This window comes from Erythranthe guttata, chromosome 9 (genome assembly GCF_056151865.1).
Source record: "Erythranthe guttata isolate IM_541 chromosome 9, IM_541, whole genome shotgun sequence".
NCBI lineage: Eukaryota > Viridiplantae > Streptophyta > Magnoliopsida > Lamiales > Phrymaceae > Erythranthe > Erythranthe guttata.
The window spans coordinates 9,564,047-9,583,518 of record NC_142541.1 but is presented as its reverse complement, the minus strand read 5'-3'; the positions used below and the strand labels follow the sequence as shown (position 1 = coordinate 9,583,518).

Genomic DNA, 19,472 nt, shown 5'->3' with positions numbered 1-19,472 from the left:
TGCACCCATTAATTAAATAAATATTTATTTGGTAAATTGCATGTAAGTACACATGACAATTAATCCATTAGCAGAGTTTCTTCCATTGGCAGGTTAGGACCTCTTATGCATGATTTTCATACTCCAACAACTTATGGTCTGTGTCAAGATAGAATGTTTTACATGCTAAAAAAACATTAAAAAAATAGTCATGAAACAATAGCTAGCAATTCTACAGAGAGTTAAAACATGTTAGAAATGAAGAACATCTTTTTTCTTTGCTACCAAAAGTTTCAGTTTATAGACAAGTATTTTGGACCACGTAAGAAAGCTGACCAGCTGACAACTTATTGATGAAAGAAAATGAACAAATAATTAAAGGCAAGACAACTAAAACCGATGTACTGGCAAACTTGAATTAACAATCCTAAGATGTTTACAAAAGAGTGTTATTTGTCCAAGAAATTCAAATTCAAATAACTGAAAATCAATGCACTAATTTTATCAATTTTATCTTTTCCATATTAATATGTTGACTCTACTGAAAATAAATTGAATGAAAAAAAAAAACTTTTTATTCACCCGAGAAACAAATTTCCTAGAGTTGTACTACATTCGTTCAAGAGTTCCGCTGCTGAAGCTTTGTCATCGAAAGAGAGAGCAAAACTTGAATAAAAACAGGGGAAACATTATAACGATTGTATGAATAACTAATAGTATATTATCTTAATAATAAATCAAACCTTGTCGTGAAGAAGATAAGAAATTTGATGTTGTTTCCCTTACACATTTTGAACATAAACACGTCCATTAAAAAAATAAGTCAGAGCATTAAAACTATAGTATTCGTCTCCTAGTTCGGAGATGGTTATTCGACAAATAGAGATGAATGAAAATATTTTTTTTAGAACATCAACTCATACAGTATTGGGCTAATATGATTGGAGATGGTTTATCAGAAAACAAAATATAGACTAAATTTTTATTCATCGAACAAATGGAGATAACGTATGGCTGTTTTACGATTTATTTTTTTACTGCAGATAAATATAAGACTGATTTACTTAACAAATGATACGTAAGATTTTTGGAGATTTATAGCCATATGCTTTGAAAATCCTATCCGGCTAAATGTGCAATGAGTTCAAAGAAAAATACACCTTGCGGAAAATTTGATATTATAAAGATACGCAAGAATTTTATGCAACTAATTAGGGCAGCCAAACCTTCCTAGAATTACGTTGTAGAGATTCATCTCTATCTTTCTCAACTCACTTTAAACTAATCATTCATGAGAAAATCGATGATTGAGTAGATTTTTTATGTGAAAACAGCATAAAAAAAACAAAGAATGTGATTCTCGCTTAAAATCACCGGTGTTAATCAAATACCGGTAATGTACATGGCAGTATTCTCTTGAGACGGTTTTGCATAGTATGTGGAAAGCTGGGCTTTCAAAAGTTCCTTCTCAAACGGCTGTAAAGTAAAGTGAGAAGATTCCCAGTAATTTTGGAAAAGAAGGAGCCAATGCGTCGTTTTCTACTTTTCTTCTTTCTATAGTGAATTATTTGTTGGAGAAGATTCCCAATAATTGGCCATGCAAAGAAGGAGCCGATGCGTTTTCTACTTTTCTTCTTTTTATTTGTTCTATAGTGAATTATCTGTTGGAGAATGATTCCCAATAATTGCCCCTGCTTCAGACACGTTTTACTGAAGGAATTTTTTCTACCAATAAATTGATTTGTATTTAATACTAGGATAGCAGTTGGCCTATTTCTACCATAAACACACATATATTATTTACAGTTAATTACACACACACTAAGAAAACTGTTTGCAATCATGGTTGATGCTATCGTTTCCGTTGTGGTGGAGCGGCTCGCTGCTACCTTAGAAGAAAAGGTCCGGAAAGAAGTAAATCTGGTGAGAGGCGTTGAGGATGAGATTCGGAGTCTTTCCGATGATCTGAAGAAAGTTAGAAACGTGTTGGAAGATGCGGAGAAGAAGGGGTATAAGGACAAAAGCGTCAAAGATTGGCTGACTAGGCTCGAAAACACGACCTACGAAATGGACGACGTGTTGGACGAATGGAACTACTCCGTTCTCAAATTTCGGATCGAACAATCGTCTGATCTTGATGTTTATGTTCCTCCTAAGAAAAAGGTATGGTCCTCCTTCGTCCCATCTTCGTGTTTATGTTTCAAAAAAGTTCTCACTCGTCATGAAATTGCCTTGAAAATAGAACAAGTCAAAACACGACTCGATCTAATATTGGGTGAGCAAGTTCGATTCGGTTTTCATGAGATCAAATCTCAGCCCAATGAACCTTCTCACCAATCGTCAAGAGTTCAAACTACTTCTTTAATTGATTTAGAGGAAGTTTGTGCTCGTAAATTTGAGAGTGAAAATTTGGTGAGCAAATTAGTGGGTGGAGGTGGTGGGGGGGAAGAATTAGACGTATCTGTTTTATCTATAGTTGGTACTGGGGGTCTTGGGAAGACAACTCTTGCTAAACTAGCTTATAACGATACTCGAGTTGAGAAACATTTTGAGTTAAGAATTTGGATATGCGTTTCAGATCCCTTTAACGAGGTTGAGATTGCAAAAGGGATTGTTGTTGCGAGTGTGAAAAAGTTCGATAACCCCCCTAATACCAATTACCAACTGGAAATTCTACTACAAAGTCTAAAAGAGACTATTTCACTGGAAATGGTACTACAAAGTCTAAAAGAGAGTATTTCAGGGAAAAAAATTCTTCTCGTCCTGGATGATGTTTGGACGGAAGACAGTACCAAGTGGGAATCTCTGAGAATTTGTCTCAAAGGTGGTGGTTTGGGTAGTAGAATTTTGGTGACGACCAGAAATGAAAGGGTTGCTTTAATGATGGGTAGCGTTAAGAATGACATCCACCATTTAGGACATCTATTGGTTATTGTTAAGTCGAATAGCGCTTTCTGGAAAGTGCGAGAAGGAACGTGAAAAATTCCAGAACATAGGTAGGGAGATAGCCAATAAGTGCAAGGGATTGCCACTTGCAGCGAAGACTTTGGGAAGTCTTTTGTGTTTTAAGAATAGTGTGGAAGCATGGGACAACGTATTGAATAGTGAAATATGGGAATTGGAGGAGGTAGAAGATGACCTCTTCCGTCATTTGCTTCTAAGTTACAAAGAATTGTCCCCAACGCTTCAGCGTTGTTTCTCATATTGCGCTGCCTTTCCTAAAGATACCGAAATTAGCGTGGCGGACATAATAAGAAGATGGTTTGCAATGGGTTACCTAGGATACGGTAGTGATTGGGAAGTTAGAGGGAGAGAGTATTTTGATAAGTTAGCAATGCGTTCTTTGTTTCAAGACTTTAGCAAAACATCAAATTTGGATGAGGAGTCGATAGCATCATTTAAGATGCATGATATAATACATGATTTTGCTCAATTTCTTCGAAACAATGTGGGGTCAAGAATGAAGGAAACAAATTGCCAAACATGTAGCCCTTTGTTAGTTTCCCAAGTCGAAAAATACCGTAGCTTATTTCTCACCAGAGAACTTTATGATCCACACTTTTGTGATGGCCTCACAAGTGTGAGGTTGCTAAGCCTAAGGAAATGTGGCTTGGAAGGTATTCCGGAAGAAATAGAAAAGTTAATTCACTTGAGGTGGTTGGATTTGAGTTGGAATTACTTTGGGGCCGAAAATGGTCTGAAGAGCATTTGTAAACTTTACAACTTGCAATTTCTTTTGGTGGGAGGGTGCAAGATAAAAGAGATTCCGCGTGAAATTGGGAATTTGATTCAATTGAAAGAATTGGACTTAAGCTCTAATACAGTTATAGAGGAGTTGCCGGAGAGCATGTGCAATTTGCGTGAATTAGAAAGCTTGAATATTAATTCATGCGTGGCTCTTGTTCGACTTCCCCAAGGGATCCACAGGCTCGTAAACCTCAAACACCTCTATAACGAAGGTACCAATTCTTTGAAGCAATACCCTCAAGGACTAGCCCAGTTAACTAACCTTGTCACATTGAAAAAATTTCATAATCAAGATGGGAGCAAGTTGGGGTGGTTGAAGAACTTAAACCAACTTAGCGATTCCCTGGATTTGACGATCAAATTAACTAGTGGTGATGATTCGGCGGAGGTGGAGGATGCTCGTGAAGTGGAGTTGAGGAAAAAGACGCGCATTCGTAACCTTGTAATATTTTTTAATGAATCAACAATGGGTGGTGAAGAAGTAATGAAAGAGGCATCGGCTTGGAATGACATACTAGATGCTCTTGAGCCACATCCAAACCTCCGAAAGCTGACTATTTGTGAGTATAAAGGCTCCCGACTTCCGAGATGGATAGCATCGCCCCTCAACCAACTCACATTTATTTTTCTCTACAATTGTGAATACCTTCCGTCGCTGCCGCCGCTGGGTAAACTGTCGCTACTGAAGACTCTTCGGATTAGTGGTTTATCTGAGTTGAAGTTTGTTGGACGTGAATTCCTCGGAATAACAACAACAACTACGACTAGTATTATTGGTGGATTTCCCAAATTGGAGGAACTGTTATTTGAGGACTGTCCAGAGTGGAAGGAGTGGGAGGACATTACTGCCGAAGAAGAAGATTGTGACGGTGTCTCAATAATGCCTTGCCTGACAGAGCTGATAATCAACTGTTGCGACGGATTGACGGAGTTGCCGCAACGCCTCATGCGAAAGGTATTGTCATCATTGAAGTTGTTGGATATTTTTAGTTCAACACGATTGGAACAAGTCTACGGGGACAAGGAAGGTCAGCCCTGGAAATCCATTTCACGCAACAATCCACACCTCGAGCTCAAAGTTTTGATTAGTCCTATTTCTCTGTAACTTTAATTCTCTTCATTAAAACTACGTTTCTCTGTCTTTTTCGACCTTATTATATATGGTGGTGAATTTCATTTTTTATTGGCGGGGTGCGGTTTGCACTCTGTAACACAGTAGTATATCCAATTTCTATTATTATTTTTTATGTTAATAATAAAAATAATATGCATATATAAAATGCACATCAATAAATATGATCATTTTTAAAATAAAATAACATGAAAACTAATAAATCCTTGTGCAACTGGACCAATATTCAGCCACAAGCTTTGAAAATGAAGATTCTGTCTCCATTAGCTTCAAAGGCTCATCATACTCCACCACCTTCCCTCCAATAATTTTCAATAAATTTAATCCAAAATTTAAATCTCATTATTTTTTTTATATATAAAAACAAAAAATTCAATATTATTTTCACGGACGCATAATAGTATGTCACTGTTTATGACAGTTGGAACTCTGTGTGCCACAGTTATTACGGTACACTCGGCAAATTCTTGTCTGATTATCTTCTGTAATATGGAATCCGTCGATGAATCGATCGAAGCCGTTGCTTCGTCGAGAACCAAGATTCTGTTCCTCTTCAGAAGCACTCTTCCTAGGCAGAACAGCTGCCTCTGCCCCATGCTCCAATTCTCCCCTTCGTCACTCATTGTTCGGGATTTTTGGCCCACTATTGGAGCTTATTTGTAATAGATTGTAAATGTTTTTCCCTTCTCTATTTTTATTCCGTATTTTGTTAGGGATACTCTTTTCCTTGTGTAGACCCACAAAATTTTTAACGAGGCCCTTGTGTACTTGTCCTTTCAAGTATTTAATGGAGTAAAAAACGTTATGACAAAGAAAAAAAAAAAAATTCCAATAATGATCAATGTGAAAAAGAAAATCAAGATGAAATAAAATAAAATATAATTAAATGGAATCTTGAATACAAAAATAAGTAGAAATAACTAATCTAAACATATTGTAATATCAGACCAAGTTTGACTAATGAATAATATCAATATACTTCAAATAACTTTAATACTTTAATATATATTATAATTTCTATTGAATAATATGCCAAAACAAACCAAAAGGAAACAGAATAAATTGACGCAAGACGTATATTCTATACTGTTTGATCCTTTCGACGGAGACTATATAATTAGCTAAGCTACTATACCATCTCGATAAAAACACTTGCGTGCCGGTTAGTGCAAATGCGTAAGAAAGAGAGGGGATGTTTGTTTCTATTTCCAAAATGGATTTCCAGTTTTATATTATTCATAAAACCGAGATTATGTTTGTTTGACAATTTTATCCAGAAAATCCCATTTTTCATTCTCAAATTTCTATTGGAAATTCACTATTCATACTTTTTTCAATTTTCAAACCTACTAAAACCTACTAACTAACCTATATATTTTATTCCACCAACTCATTTCTCTCTCCTTGTATTCATCACTCATTAATATTTACACTCTCTCTCCTCAAATTTCTCTCTCCTCATTAATATCTACACTCTCTCCTCCTAATTTCTCTTTCTTCTTCTTCTTCTAATAATAATATTAATAATAATAATAATAATAATAATAATAATAATAATAATAATAATAATAATAATAATAATAATAATAATAATAATAATAATAATAATAATAATAATAATAATAATAATAATAATAATAATAATAATAATAATAATAATAATAATTATTATTATTATTATTATTATTATTATTATTATTATTATTATTATTATTATTATTATTATTATTATTATTATTATTATTATTATTATTATTATTATTATTATTATTATTATTATTATTATTATTATTATTATTATTATTATTATTATTATTATTATTATTATTAATATTTATTGTAGAAGTAGTAATAATAGTAATAATGGTAATAGTAATAATAATACTAATAAATAATAAAATAATAATAATTATAATAATATAAGAATATAAACAATAATAATAATAATAACAAAAATAATAATACTGCAAAAAAAATTAATATATGATGATGATAATAATAATAATAATAATAATAATAATAATAATAATAATAATAATAATAATAATAATAATAATAATAATAATAATAATAATAATAATAATAATAATAATAATAATAATAATAATAATAATAATAATAATAATAATAATAATAATAATAATAATAATAATAATAAAATTAATAATAATAATAATAATAATCATAATAATATTGTTATTAAAAATAATATTCATTGTAGAAGTAGTAATAATAATAATAATGGTAATAGTAATAATAATACTAATAAATAATAAAATAATAATACTTATAATAATATAAGAATATAAACAATAATAATCATAATAATAAAAAAAAATAATAATCATTATTATAATAATAATCATTATCACTATCATCATCCTCAATCATTATATTCTACTTTTTCACGTACTTTCGTAGAGAAAATTCACCACAACCAAACATATTCTCATTTCTACACCTACATAAAACTAAAAATACCCCTTCATCCAAACATATTCCCATTTTCTACACAAAAACCAATAAACTACTTTTTCCATCAGAAATTTTGAAAACTAGAAATTCCCATTGGAAACATAACCAAACATCACCAGAGAGTCCCACAAGCCCCGTTGTAATAACATAATATATAATTTTAAGGGTTAAATACAAAAACACCCATGTACTATTAACTTTGTATCATATACCTCATGTACTACACATAAATACTACAACCCCCCTCACATTACATTTTTTCCAAAATATGATGAAAATACCCCTCTTCAAGCATATATATATATATATATATATATATATATATATATATATATATATATATATATATATATATATATATAAGAGTTTGTTTGAGCCATTTTCCACTGTATATTTTTCTTCTATTTTCAGTCAATTTTATGTGAGAAATTTTGGTATTTATATTTCTCCAAAACATTTAATTGCTTAGATTTTTTTTATTTTCTGAATAAAACCTTTTATTTTTTGTCATTATGAGTTTCTTCATTTTTTTTTTATTTAATGTCTTCCGGTAGTTCAAACATCCTAAGATTACAAACATCTTTACAATCCTATGATTGTTGAGAATTTGAACCACCGGAAGACATTTAAAAAAAAATGAACAAATTCAAAATGACAAAAATAAAAGTTTTTATTCAGAAAATTCAAAAATCAAATCTAAGTAATTAAATGTTTTGGAGAAAAAAAATATCAAAATTATTGACCGAAAATGTTAAAAAAATACAGCGGAAAATGGCTCAAACAAACCCTTATATTTATAGGCTCAAGTCTTAACAGGGGTATTTTCGTCTTTTAAGAAATTTTGAAAACTCTTTTTATAATATTGACACCCTTTAATTGCAGCAAGAAATCGAGATTTCTTACCTATTAGCTGAAGAAAAGAAAAACAACCGAAGGGAGAGTGCTTCAAATACCAAAATCGAGACAAGCAACCTTGATGGTGAAAGAGAGGGTATGAGCTTCTAGGAGAGAGGTGTTGTTTTTTTCCTTGAGAAGACAAGAGGTTTTGATGGTGTTCTTTGTGTATTCTAAGGCTAGAGTTAAATAGGGGACTTTCATCTTGATTTTGAGATTTCTTTAAAAATGAGAGTTGAGGACCTGAGGTAGAAGGAGGAGAAGACCGATGATGGAGATGGGATGTGGAAGAAATGAGAGTATAATATTGGTGCTCAATGTGGCTAGTTCCCATCGATTTTTTCATGCCGTTTACTTTCTTGATTAACTTGGACGGAAAAAGTTATAAAAAATAAAAATTAGTAATAACAAATAAAAAAATAAAAAACGTGCATGGCACATGATAGTGATTTCATCCCTTCTGAGTTAAAAATTAGTAGAGAAAAAATATTAAAAATAAATAATTACAGAAATACCATTAGGGTTTTTTAGGGTTGCCCAACGTTTCTTTCTTTTATATATAAGATATAGAGCCTAATTTTATAATTAGAGTAAACCTGTTATGTAATCTAACACAATCTCAGTGTAGTCGCGTCAATTTAATCTCACAATCTTCACAATTAAGAACTTCTCTTCGGATCTTTTTTTTCTCTCTCTCTCCCTCACTCTCTCTTAGTTTCTTTTCCTCCATTGACAGGTTAGGTAATATTTTTTTTTCTACTAATTTTGTTACTATAATTTTCAACAATTATCAATCTTCTATTTTTGATCAATATATTTCAAATCTTAAGAGATAAAGATAGAAATTTGATTATTAAATCTTAATCTATATATTTGGATTATAAATCATAATCTCCAACATTTAAAAAAACTAATGTTATATATAATATGAATAATACTACATCATTAAATTTTACTATGTATTATATTTTCTAACGAAAAAAATACCAAAATTAAAAAAAAAAAAAAAAGTCATCGCCGGAGACTGGCAGTCAACGACGGCGACGGGCAAAATGTATCAAAATTGTGTTTTCGGTCAAAATTGAATAATTTGTGAAATTTGGGGTCCAATTGAGGTTAAATTAAATTAAAGGATGAAATCGGAGCATATTAAAATGTGAGGGGCTATTTTAGTCTTTTACAAATATCTGGACAATATGTTTATTTTTTGTACAAGAGTTTTTTGTCTGGACCCTCGATAATATAACGTATCTATTGATGAACTTATTTGTAAGATGCTCTCAATAATATAACTTATCTATTATAAGTAACTAGTATTTTTTCCCCGTCCGATGCACGTACGTGATATATTTAAGGGTTAATAAGATATAACCCCCTCATTTGGAAAAATATTAGGACTAACCACTTTACATTATTTTTAATGGGTCAAACCCCCTAACAATTAGCAATTACTGAACTACCCTCATAATTTCTAATAGCAATGACCCCCCCCCCCCACTATTTTTCCCAAAGCTGCATATCTTCACCCGTTTCATCAAACCAATCTCTCCTCAATTTCCGCTACGGTGCTATATTTGTGCCAAGAAAATTGACAAAAAAAATCTTCAAATATATCGAATCATTTCCCAGACGCAACAAGTCCCTAGTTTGCTACATTTCTTAAAAAAAAAACAACAAATAATATTTGTGAGAGAATCGTTGAGAAATACAGGTCAACAACAATGGTGAAAGGTAGCAAGAAGAAGACAGGTAGTTTTCTATACACTCGTCGCTCCCCTCGACGTCTATTAACCTAATTTATGTACATTTACCACATAATTTATATTTTTGACACACTCTTCAGCGACTCCGAAGGACAAAATCGAGGTCTCCTACAGAAACGGTATACAACGGTACGCGACGACCATTTGCGACGGTTCGGAATTCTTCCATGGTTGATTACTCGAAAATGGAGTTTGTAAACACAATTATTTTTTAGATCTACAGATCTATGGTCGCACTATTTGTTGACTCATAAATATTTATTTCCTATGAAATTTGTTTTATTAGAGTCCAAAACAAAGAAAAGATCAGTGCATTGTCGAAAACATAAAATATTGTAGTCATCTACACTCAGAGTCAACTATAAAATCGGTAGTTCACTATATTTTCCTCAAAGTCAACTATAAAAATTAGATAGTCAACTATAATTTTTACGATGTCAACTATAAAAAAATGGTAGTTAACTATATTTTTGCCAGAGTCACACAAAAATTAGATAGTCAACTATAATTGTTCAAATGTCAACTATAAAAAAATTGGTAGTCAACTATAATTTTTCCATTAATTTACCATATTAATTTTCAATTTAAGATACTATAGTGTTATAAAATTGAATACTCATGATAAAAATCTCATCTTCATGAAAACATGAATTTCATAGAGTAGAAAAGAAATTAATTTCAACGACCAAAAAATGAGATATAGTATAGTAGTGAGAAGAAATAGAGGGAAAAAAAATGAAACAGAAACAGACGAGAAGAGAGGAATTGAGGGAAGAGAAAGAAGAGAGAGAGAAGAGAGAGAGAGGTTGAAAAAGAAGAAAAGAAAAAGATATGGGAAAAGAGGAAATTGGGGAGGAGAGAGAAGATAGGAGAGGGGAGAGAGAAAAATAAAAAGAAAGAGAGAGAGAAGAGAGAGGGAGAAAAAAGAAGAAAATAAAAAGATACGGAAAAAGAGAAAATTGGGGAGGAGAGAGAAGAGAGAGAAGGGAAAGAAGAGAGAGAAGATAGGAGAGAGGAGAGAGAAAAATAAGAAGAATAAAAGAACACGTTAAATATTGAGAAAAATAAGGAAGAGAGAGAAATTAATGTAGAATATAAAATGACGGATATGAGAGAAATAAGGAGAAGAGAGAGAAAGTTGGAGAAAAATATGGACAAAAAAGAGCATAATTGGCATTACCATTAGCTTAGGGGGGTCACACAATTCAGAAAATATTAAATGGTTTTGTCTACAAATGGTCAATTATAAATTGGGCCCGTACTATATTATTTTACCTAATGAGGGGTTATCCCTCATTTTCCCTATATTTAAATAGTGAATTATTTTTTAATTTAATACTTAATAAGAAAATAGGAGATTAATAATCGTTGAAAATTATAGTTAAAAATTAGTATATAAAAATATTAAAAATAAATAATTACATAAGTAGTAATAAGGTAGGATTCTTCACGGGTTAGTTTTAATTTCGATAATTGTTAAAAATCATAGTTATAAATTAGTAGAGAAAAAATATTAAACATAAATAATTACAGAAATGCCATTAGCGTTTCTTAGGGTTGCCCATCGTTTCTTTCTTTTATATAAATATAGAGCCTAACTTTATAATTACAGTAAACCTGTTATATAATATAACACATCTCAATGTAGTCGCGTTAATTTAATCTCACAATCTTCACAATTAAGAACTTCTCTTCGGATCTTTTTTTTCTCTCTCTCTCTTAGTTTCTTTTCCTCCATTGACAGCTCTCTCTCTCTCTCTCTCTCTCTCTCTCTCTCTCTCTCTCTCTCTCTCTCTCTCTCTCTCTCTCTCTCTCTCTCTTATTTTCCTCCATTGACAGCTCTCTCTCTCTCTCTCTCTTAGTTTCTTTTCCTCCATTGACAGGTTAGGTAATATTTTTTTTCTACTAATTTTGTTACTATAATTTTCAACAATTATCAATCTTCTATTTTTGATCAATATATTTCAAATCTTAAGAGATAAAGATAGAAATTCGATTATTAAATCTTAATCTATATATTTGGATTATAAATCATAATCTCCAACATTTAAAAAACTAATGTTATATATGATATGAATAATACTACATCATTAAATTTTACTATGTACTATATTTTCTAACGAAAAAAAAAACCAAAATTAAAAAAAAAAGGTCATCGACGGAGACTAGCAGTCAACGACGGCGACAATGTATCAAAATTGTGTTTTCGGTCAAAATTGAATAATTTGTGAAATTTGGGGTCAAATTGAGTTTAAATTAAATTAAAGGATGAAATCAGAGTATATTAAAATGTGAGGGGCTATTTTAGTCTTTTACAAACATCTGGACAATATGTTTATTTTTTGTACAAGAGTTTTATGTTTGGACCCTCGATAATATAACGTATCTATTGATGAACTTATTTGTAAGATGCTCTCAATAATATAACTTATCTATTATAAGTGACTAGTATTTTTTCCCCGTCCGATGCACGTACGTGATATATTTAAATAGTGAATTATTTTTTAATTTAATACTTAATAAGAAAATAGGAGATTAATAATCGTTGAAAATTATAGTTAGTATATAAAAATATTAAAAATAAATAATTAAATAAGTAGCAACAAGGTGGGATTCATCACGGGTTAGTTTTAATTTCAATAATTGTTAAAAATCATAGTGACAAATTAGTAGAGAAAAAATATTAAAAATAAATAATTATAGAAATACCATTAGCGATTCTTAGGGTTACCCAGCGTTTCTTTCTTTTATATAAATATAGAGCCTAATTTTATAATTACAGTAAACCGGTTATACAATCTAACACAATCTCAGTGTAGTCGCGTCAATTTAATCTCACAATCTTCACAATTAAGAACTTCACTAAGGATCTTCTCTCTCTCTCTCTCTCTCTCTCTCTCTCTCTCTCTCTCTCTCTCTCTCTTAGCTTCTTTTACTCCATTGACGGCTCTCTCTCTTAGTTTCTTTTCCTCCATTGACAGGTTAGGTAATATTTATTTTTCTACTAATTTTGTTACTATAATTTTCAACAATTATCAATCTTCTATTTTTGGTCAATATATTTCAAATTTTAAGAGATAAATATAGAAATTCGATTATTAAATCTTAATCTATATATTTGGATTATAAATCATAATCTCCAACATTTAAAAAAACTAATGTTATATATAATATGAATAATACTACATCCTTAAATTTTACTATGTACTATATTATCTAACGAAACAAAAAAACCAAAATTAAAAAAAAAAAAAAAAAAAAAGAGTCATCGCCGGCGACTGGCAGTCAACGACGGCGACGGGCAAAATGTATCAAAATTGTGTTTTCGGTCAAAATTGAATAATTTGTGAAATTTCGGGTCAAATTGAGGTTAAATTAAATTAAAGGATGAAATCAGAGCATATTAAAATGTGAGGGGCTATTTTAGTCTTTCACAAACATCTGGACAATATGTTTATTTTTTGTACAAGAGTTTTTTGGTCTGGACCCTCGATAATGTAACGTATCTATTGATGAACTTATTTGTAAGATGCTCTCAATAATATATCTTATCTATTATAAGTAACTAGTATTTTTTCCCTGTCCGATGCACGTACGTGATATATTTAAATAGTGATTTTTTTTTTTTAATATAATACTTAATAAGAAAATAGGAGATTAATAATCGTTGAAAATTATATTTAAAAATTAGTATATAAAAATATTAAAAATAAATAATTACATAAGTAGTAATAAGGTAGGATTCTTCACGGGTTTGTTTTAATTTCGATAATTGTTAAAAATCGTAGTTAGAAATTAGTAGAGAAAAAATATTAAAAATAAATAATTACAGAAAGACCATTAGCGTTTCTTAGGATTGCACAGCGTTTCTTTCTTTTATATAAATGTAGAGCCTAATTTTATAATTACAGTAAACCTGTTATACAATCTAACACAATCTCAGTGTAGTCGCGTCAATTTAATCTCACAATCTTCACAATTAAGAACTTCTCTTCAGATATCTCTCTCTCTCTCTCTCTCTCTCTCTCTCTCTCTCTCTCTCTCTCTCTCTCTCTCTCTCTCTCTCTCTCTCTCTCTCTCTCTCTCTCTCTTAGTTTCTTTTCCTCCATTGACAGCTCTCTCTCTCTTAGTTTCTTTTCCTCCATTGACATGTTAGGTAATATTTTTTTTCTACTAATTTTGTTACTATAATTTTCAACAATTATCAATCTTCTATTTTTGATCAATATATTTCAAATCTTAAGAGATAAAGATAGAAATTCGATTATTAAATCTTAATCTATATATTTGGATTATAAATCATAATCTCCAACATTTAAAAAACCTAATGTTATATATAATATGAATAATACTACATCATTAAATTTTACTATGTACTATATTTTCTAACGAAAAAAAACCAAAAAAAAAAAAAAAAAAAAGCAAAAGGCATCGCCGGAGACTGGCAGTCAACGACGGCGACGGGCAAAATGTATCGAAATTGTGTTTTCGGTCAAAATTGTATAATTTGTGAAATTTGGGGTCAAATTGAGGTTAAATTAAATTAAAGGGTGAAATTAGAGCATATTAAAATGTGAGGGGCTATTTTAGTCTTTTACAAACATCTGGACAATATGTTTATTTTTTGTACAAGAGTTTTTAATTTTGTCTGGACCCTCGATTATATAACGTATCTATTGATGAACTTCTTTGTAAGATGCTCTCAATAATATAACTTATCTATTATAAGTAACTAGTATTTTTTCGCCGTCCGTTGCACGTACGTGATATATTTAAATAGTGATTTTTTTTTAATTTAATACTTAATAAGAAAATAGGAGATTAATAATCGTTGAAAATTATAGTTAAAAATTAGTATATAAAAATATTAAAAATAAATAATTACATAAGTAGCAATAAGATAGGATTCTTCACGGGTTAGTTTTAATTTCGATAATTGTTAAAAATCATAGTTAGAAATCAGTAGAGAAAAAATATTAAAAATAAATAATTACAGAAATACCATTAGCGTTTCTTAGGGTTGCCCAGCGTTTCTTTCTTTTATATAAATATAGAGCCTAATTTTATAATTATAGTAAACCTGTTATACAATCTAACACAATCTCAGTGTAGTCGCGTCAATTTAATCTCACAATCTTCACAATTAAGAGCTTCTCTTCGGATCTTTTCTCTCTCTCTCTCTCTCTCTCTCTCTCTCTCTCTCTCTCTCTCTCTCTCTCTCTCTCTCTCTCTCTTAGTTTCGGGGTTTGCTTTTCATAGTGCAGTTTTTTCCAGCTACAGTGCGAAATAATTCATTTGTCAAAAAACACTTAACCGTTTACAAAATCCTCTCAACCTCCAAATATTTCGACTTTTGTAGATCGTGATTTGTTTTCGTAGAAATCAGTTAAAACCCAACGATTATCAAGATGGCCAACAGCGATCCCGTAAATGAGGTAAAAAAATACGTTTTAGTGTGATTTTTTTCGATTTTCAGTCATTTCGTGTAGAATATCAAGAAATTATTCAAGTCGTTTCGTGGTGTTTTGCACGAAATTAACACCTTATTCGTGTTTTCCAGTCATTTCGTGTAGAATACTACGAAATTATACCTCTGATTTCATGTAAAGTCACACGAAACAGCAGTAAACTGTTTTGTTATTCATTTCGTGCAGTACTACACGAAATGTATACATGAATTTCGTGTACTTTTACACGAAATAACTAGTATTTTTTTTTTGTGCAAGTATCTAACTTTATTTTGTATTTACGCAGCCATATGAAGACAATTTGTATTTTGATCCCTCGGTTTTGGATCAAAATGAATATGAAGATTTCTCTCACTTCTTCCAAGTTGATATTGTGTTCGGTAGTAGGGAAGAATTAATCAACTGGGACAAAGCAACTGCAGTTAGTCATTGTCACCGTTTGATTTGTCAGTCTAGAAGGGAGAATGCACAGTACTTGACGTGTGACAAATACGGACATGGCCGACAAACGAATATCGATCCTAGAAACATTGGAAACAAAAAAACGTGGTTTTCCGTTCAAATTAATTGGCAATAAGTCAAGGTTTGATGAATTATGGCGGTTGACTGTCAGCGATGGCAGGCATACTCATCGTCCGCCTTTGTTTCCTCACGGACAAGGTACGACTAGTCGTATAACTCCACAACAGAAAGCAAGAATTAAAGAATTGCAAAATTCTCACGTGAAGCCAATGCTATTCATGGATAGATTGATGAAAGATGATCCGACGATACAAACCTCTATGAAACATGTTTACAATGAGTTGGCCAAGATTAAATCTGAGGAAATGGAGGGCATGACTGTTATTCAGTTTATGATGCATAACTTTCAACAAAGCGAGTATCGATATTGACATCGCGTCGATAGTGAAACGAGCAACACGATTACAGATATTATGTTTGCATGTCCCAAATCTATTAAGTTACTACGGCTGTTCCCGTATGTTATATTGATGGACTGCACATACAAAACCAATAAGTAAGTAAAAATTACGATTGTTTAAATTATGATTATTGTGTTTTAATGTCTTGTATTGTTTAAATATGTAAAAACAACATTGTTGTAGGTATGCTATGCCTCTTTTGGAAATAATTGGGATAACTCCAGTTGGGAGGAATTTTACAATTGTTGTTGCATTTATGTCACATGAAGATGCAGACACCTACGAGTGGACTTTGAATTGTTTGAAAGAGTTGCTAGATGGTGTCGAACCTGATGCGATCTTGACAGACAGGGAGTTGGGTCTTTTGAAAGCACTGCCAAATGTCTTCCCATTTTCGTATCATATGTTGTGTATATTCCATATAAACAGAAATGTTGAGGCAAATGCGACGAAATTTATTGGAGGCAACAAAGACCAAGGTCTAATATTCCGACGTGTGCTGTGGGCTAAGCTGGTGAAATCAGAAACCGAAGAAGAGTATCATTACAATTACAATGAAATTGTTGGACGGTATGCAGGGTATCCTAGGCTGATACAATATTTGAATGATACATGGTTGATATACAAGGAGAAGTTTGTTCGAGCCTATACTCGCAATGTGTATCATTTTGGCAACACGAGCACCAACAGGTATTACATGTTTTAGTTATTTAAATGTTAAAATATATTATATAAAAATAATATTTATTTTGTATTTGATTGTCGTTGTATGCTTTGATTGTTGTTGTAATTGGATAGGGTGGAGAGTGCTCATTCTTCAGCGAAGGGTTGGTTAAATGCTTCGACCGGAGGTCTGGATAACGTGCAAGGCAAACTTCGGGACCAAGTTTATATCCAAATTAGTCAGCTGAAGTGCGATTTTTCATTATCATCCAAGATAAGGAAGCATACTGCAGCATGGCCATGTTTTCAGGGTTTGATTTGTTATGTTACGCATCTGGCATTAGAGAAATTGGATCAAGAGATGGAGTCCCCGGCGATATAAGATCCGAGTATTTGCACACACTATCTTTGGAATACTCATGGGCTCCCATGCGCGTGCAAAATTGTGCAGAAAACGGAAGATAATGACACGTTCGTCATTTCAGACTTGCATCCATTCTGGAGTACCATGTCAGTTGAGCCTTCGGAGCTACCTGAGTATCAAGTAAACCGCGAGGAGATTGTGGATAGACAGATTGATGACCTGAATTGCAATTTGAAGAAGATGAATTACACGAGTAAGATAAATGCCGTGTCCTCATTGCGTGGCATCGTTTATCCGTCTACGTCGCATCTGTCTGAGCCATCATTTGTTAAGACCAAAGGACGACCAAAGAATAACTCGACAAAGAGAGACCCTTCCGGATGGCAGTATCATATTGATGAGGAGACAATTAAGTCGTCTTGTGGTTCCAAGGGTTGCCAAACCTCATCTGGTGCAAATATTCCTAAAGCAAAGATTGAGAGAAGCACTGATGGAACGCCTCAATCGAAGATGAAAGGTCGTGGTTCTCGTATTCCCACACAAGAATCTGCTGCCACTACAATACCTGCACATGAAGGAATCGACTTTTATTCTTTCATGCCCAGATTTATGGTCAGTCTTATTCAAGATTATGTTAACGTGATGGCGGATGGCTGTTGGGTTTCGGGCACGCATACGCAGCGGAAAACAAAAATTTTATGCGAGTTAAACGACTTTAAATCACACAAGTACATGCCCGACAAATTAAATCAATTAATTGCGTACCTTTGCGCTTCCAGCGAAATTAAAAACAACATACATGCTAAATAATTTAACCGAATTTAAATCAATTAACATGCTCGCGTTTAAACCAATTAACATGCTTGCAAAGATTAAAACGATTACACATAATCACATAAAATCATACGATAGCAAACATGAAATCATAGTTTAAACATAAACGAATCGAAACTAGGGTTTCGTGTATTTACCTCTTGACGCGTGAGGTAGGAGCGTTTAGCAAGTCGAGATTGCTACGGAAACCAATCCGTACAATCGGGGCAGCAGCAGTGCAACGGCAGCAGCAGCAGATCGGCCCACGGCGGCGCGTGAGGTACACGCGCGGTCTTCCGGGGCGGCGCGTGGGGCAGCGTGCAGCTTCGGCTCGTGCGTTGCTCCTCGATTCTTCGATCTACAGTCTTCCTCCTCTCGGATTTCACCTCGTATACTTCGATCTACTAAACACGTGGCACTAGACACGTAATAGTTAGAAAAACGGAAGAAAAAGAGAAGGAAAAACAATACCGAAACAATCGGCCAATGAATGGCCGATTCCGATGAAGCTCCGGCGACGGCGGCGCGGTGGCCGAGGAGAGAGGGCCGAGAGAGAGAGTGTATTAGCGGCTAGGGTTAGGGTTGTGTTGTGTGTTTTGTGCAAGACCTATAAATCAAGTATTTATATGTCTTGCATAAAACCCTAGCGGGCTTAAGTTGGACTGGGCCCAACAGCTTAAGTCCGTTAGTATCTTTACTTGCTCGTCTCTCATAATTCAATGACCGAAAAATTGCAACGATTACATTTTCGGATTCATTATAACTTCCTCGTCATTACGAGTGCCATCTCTCATTTTCCAACTTTCCAAAAGTGGAAACCCTAGTTCAGTGCACTTTCTAAATTTGGAAACTTCCCGATTTAGAAAGTTCACTAATACGTTCGCCTATTCTTTTCCTTTTCTTATTCTCATTCATAATTCCAAATTACGAATGTTGGACTCAATCATATTGACTTCCAATCATGCAAAGATAAACTATTTTATCTCTGACCGTTTATTCAAAGATCTCATGTGCACGAGCAGTGTGACCCTCGATGGTTCAGGTGTAAGCTAGCCGTGGGCCCACAACCCTTTGTGGTCAAAACTCGTCCCCTTCGAGTTACGATTAAGATGAAGCTCGTTTCACCTTAATCACCCAACGAATCAAGATTGGCGTCTAGCAACTACGCGTCATGATTCCCTAGATACAAATGAAGTGCCTGCAAGAACCTTCAGATATAGTTAACGTACAGTACGGTCCCTTCGATACATA

At 32.6% G+C, this 19,472-nt stretch overlaps 2 protein-coding genes and 1 pseudogene across 2 annotated transcripts; 2 read left to right on the top strand and 1 right to left on the bottom strand.

Annotated features, from left to right (window-relative positions):
* Nucleotides 1-1,622: 1,622 nt before the first annotated feature.
* Nucleotides 1,623-4,966, top strand: LOC105962746 (disease resistance protein RGA2). Its single transcript, XM_012987073.2, is given in 2 exon segments — nt 1,623-2,903; nt 2,905-4,966. Coding segments are annotated over 2 exon segments (3,009 nt in total). The 5' UTR covers nt 1,623-1,821; the 3' UTR covers nt 4,832-4,966.
* Nucleotides 4,967-5,053: 87 nt separating this feature from the next.
* Nucleotides 5,054-5,481, bottom strand: LOC148768017 (ABC transporter C family member 8 pseudogene; annotated as a pseudogene).
* Nucleotides 5,482-15,955: 10,474 nt separating this feature from the next.
* On the top strand, nt 15,956-17,426 carry LOC105969394 (protein FAR-RED ELONGATED HYPOCOTYL 3-like). Its single transcript, XM_088822739.1, has 3 exons — nt 15,956-16,308; nt 16,565-17,071; nt 17,180-17,426. Exons 1-3 carry the CDS (start codon nt 15,956-15,958, stop codon nt 17,424-17,426), a joined length of 1,107 nt encoding a protein of 368 aa, XP_088678865.1.
* The last annotated feature ends 2,046 nt before the right edge of the window (nt 17,427-19,472 follow it).

What these genes read in the sequence shown, in the direction of transcription:
- LOC105969394 (XM_088822739.1), top strand. Translation starts at nt 15,956, where the DNA reads ATGGCCGACAAACGAATATCGATCCTAGAAACATTGGAAACAAAAAAA. An exon ending in GAGGGCATGACTGTTATTCA is followed by an intron (nt 16,309 to 16,564) that starts GTTTATGATGCA and finishes ACATTGTTGTAG; the next exon opens with GTATGCTATGCCTCTTTTGG. An exon ending in GGCAACACGAGCACCAACAG is followed by an intron (nt 17,072 to 17,179) that starts GTATTACATGTT and finishes GTAATTGGATAG; the next exon opens with GGTGGAGAGTGCTCATTCTT.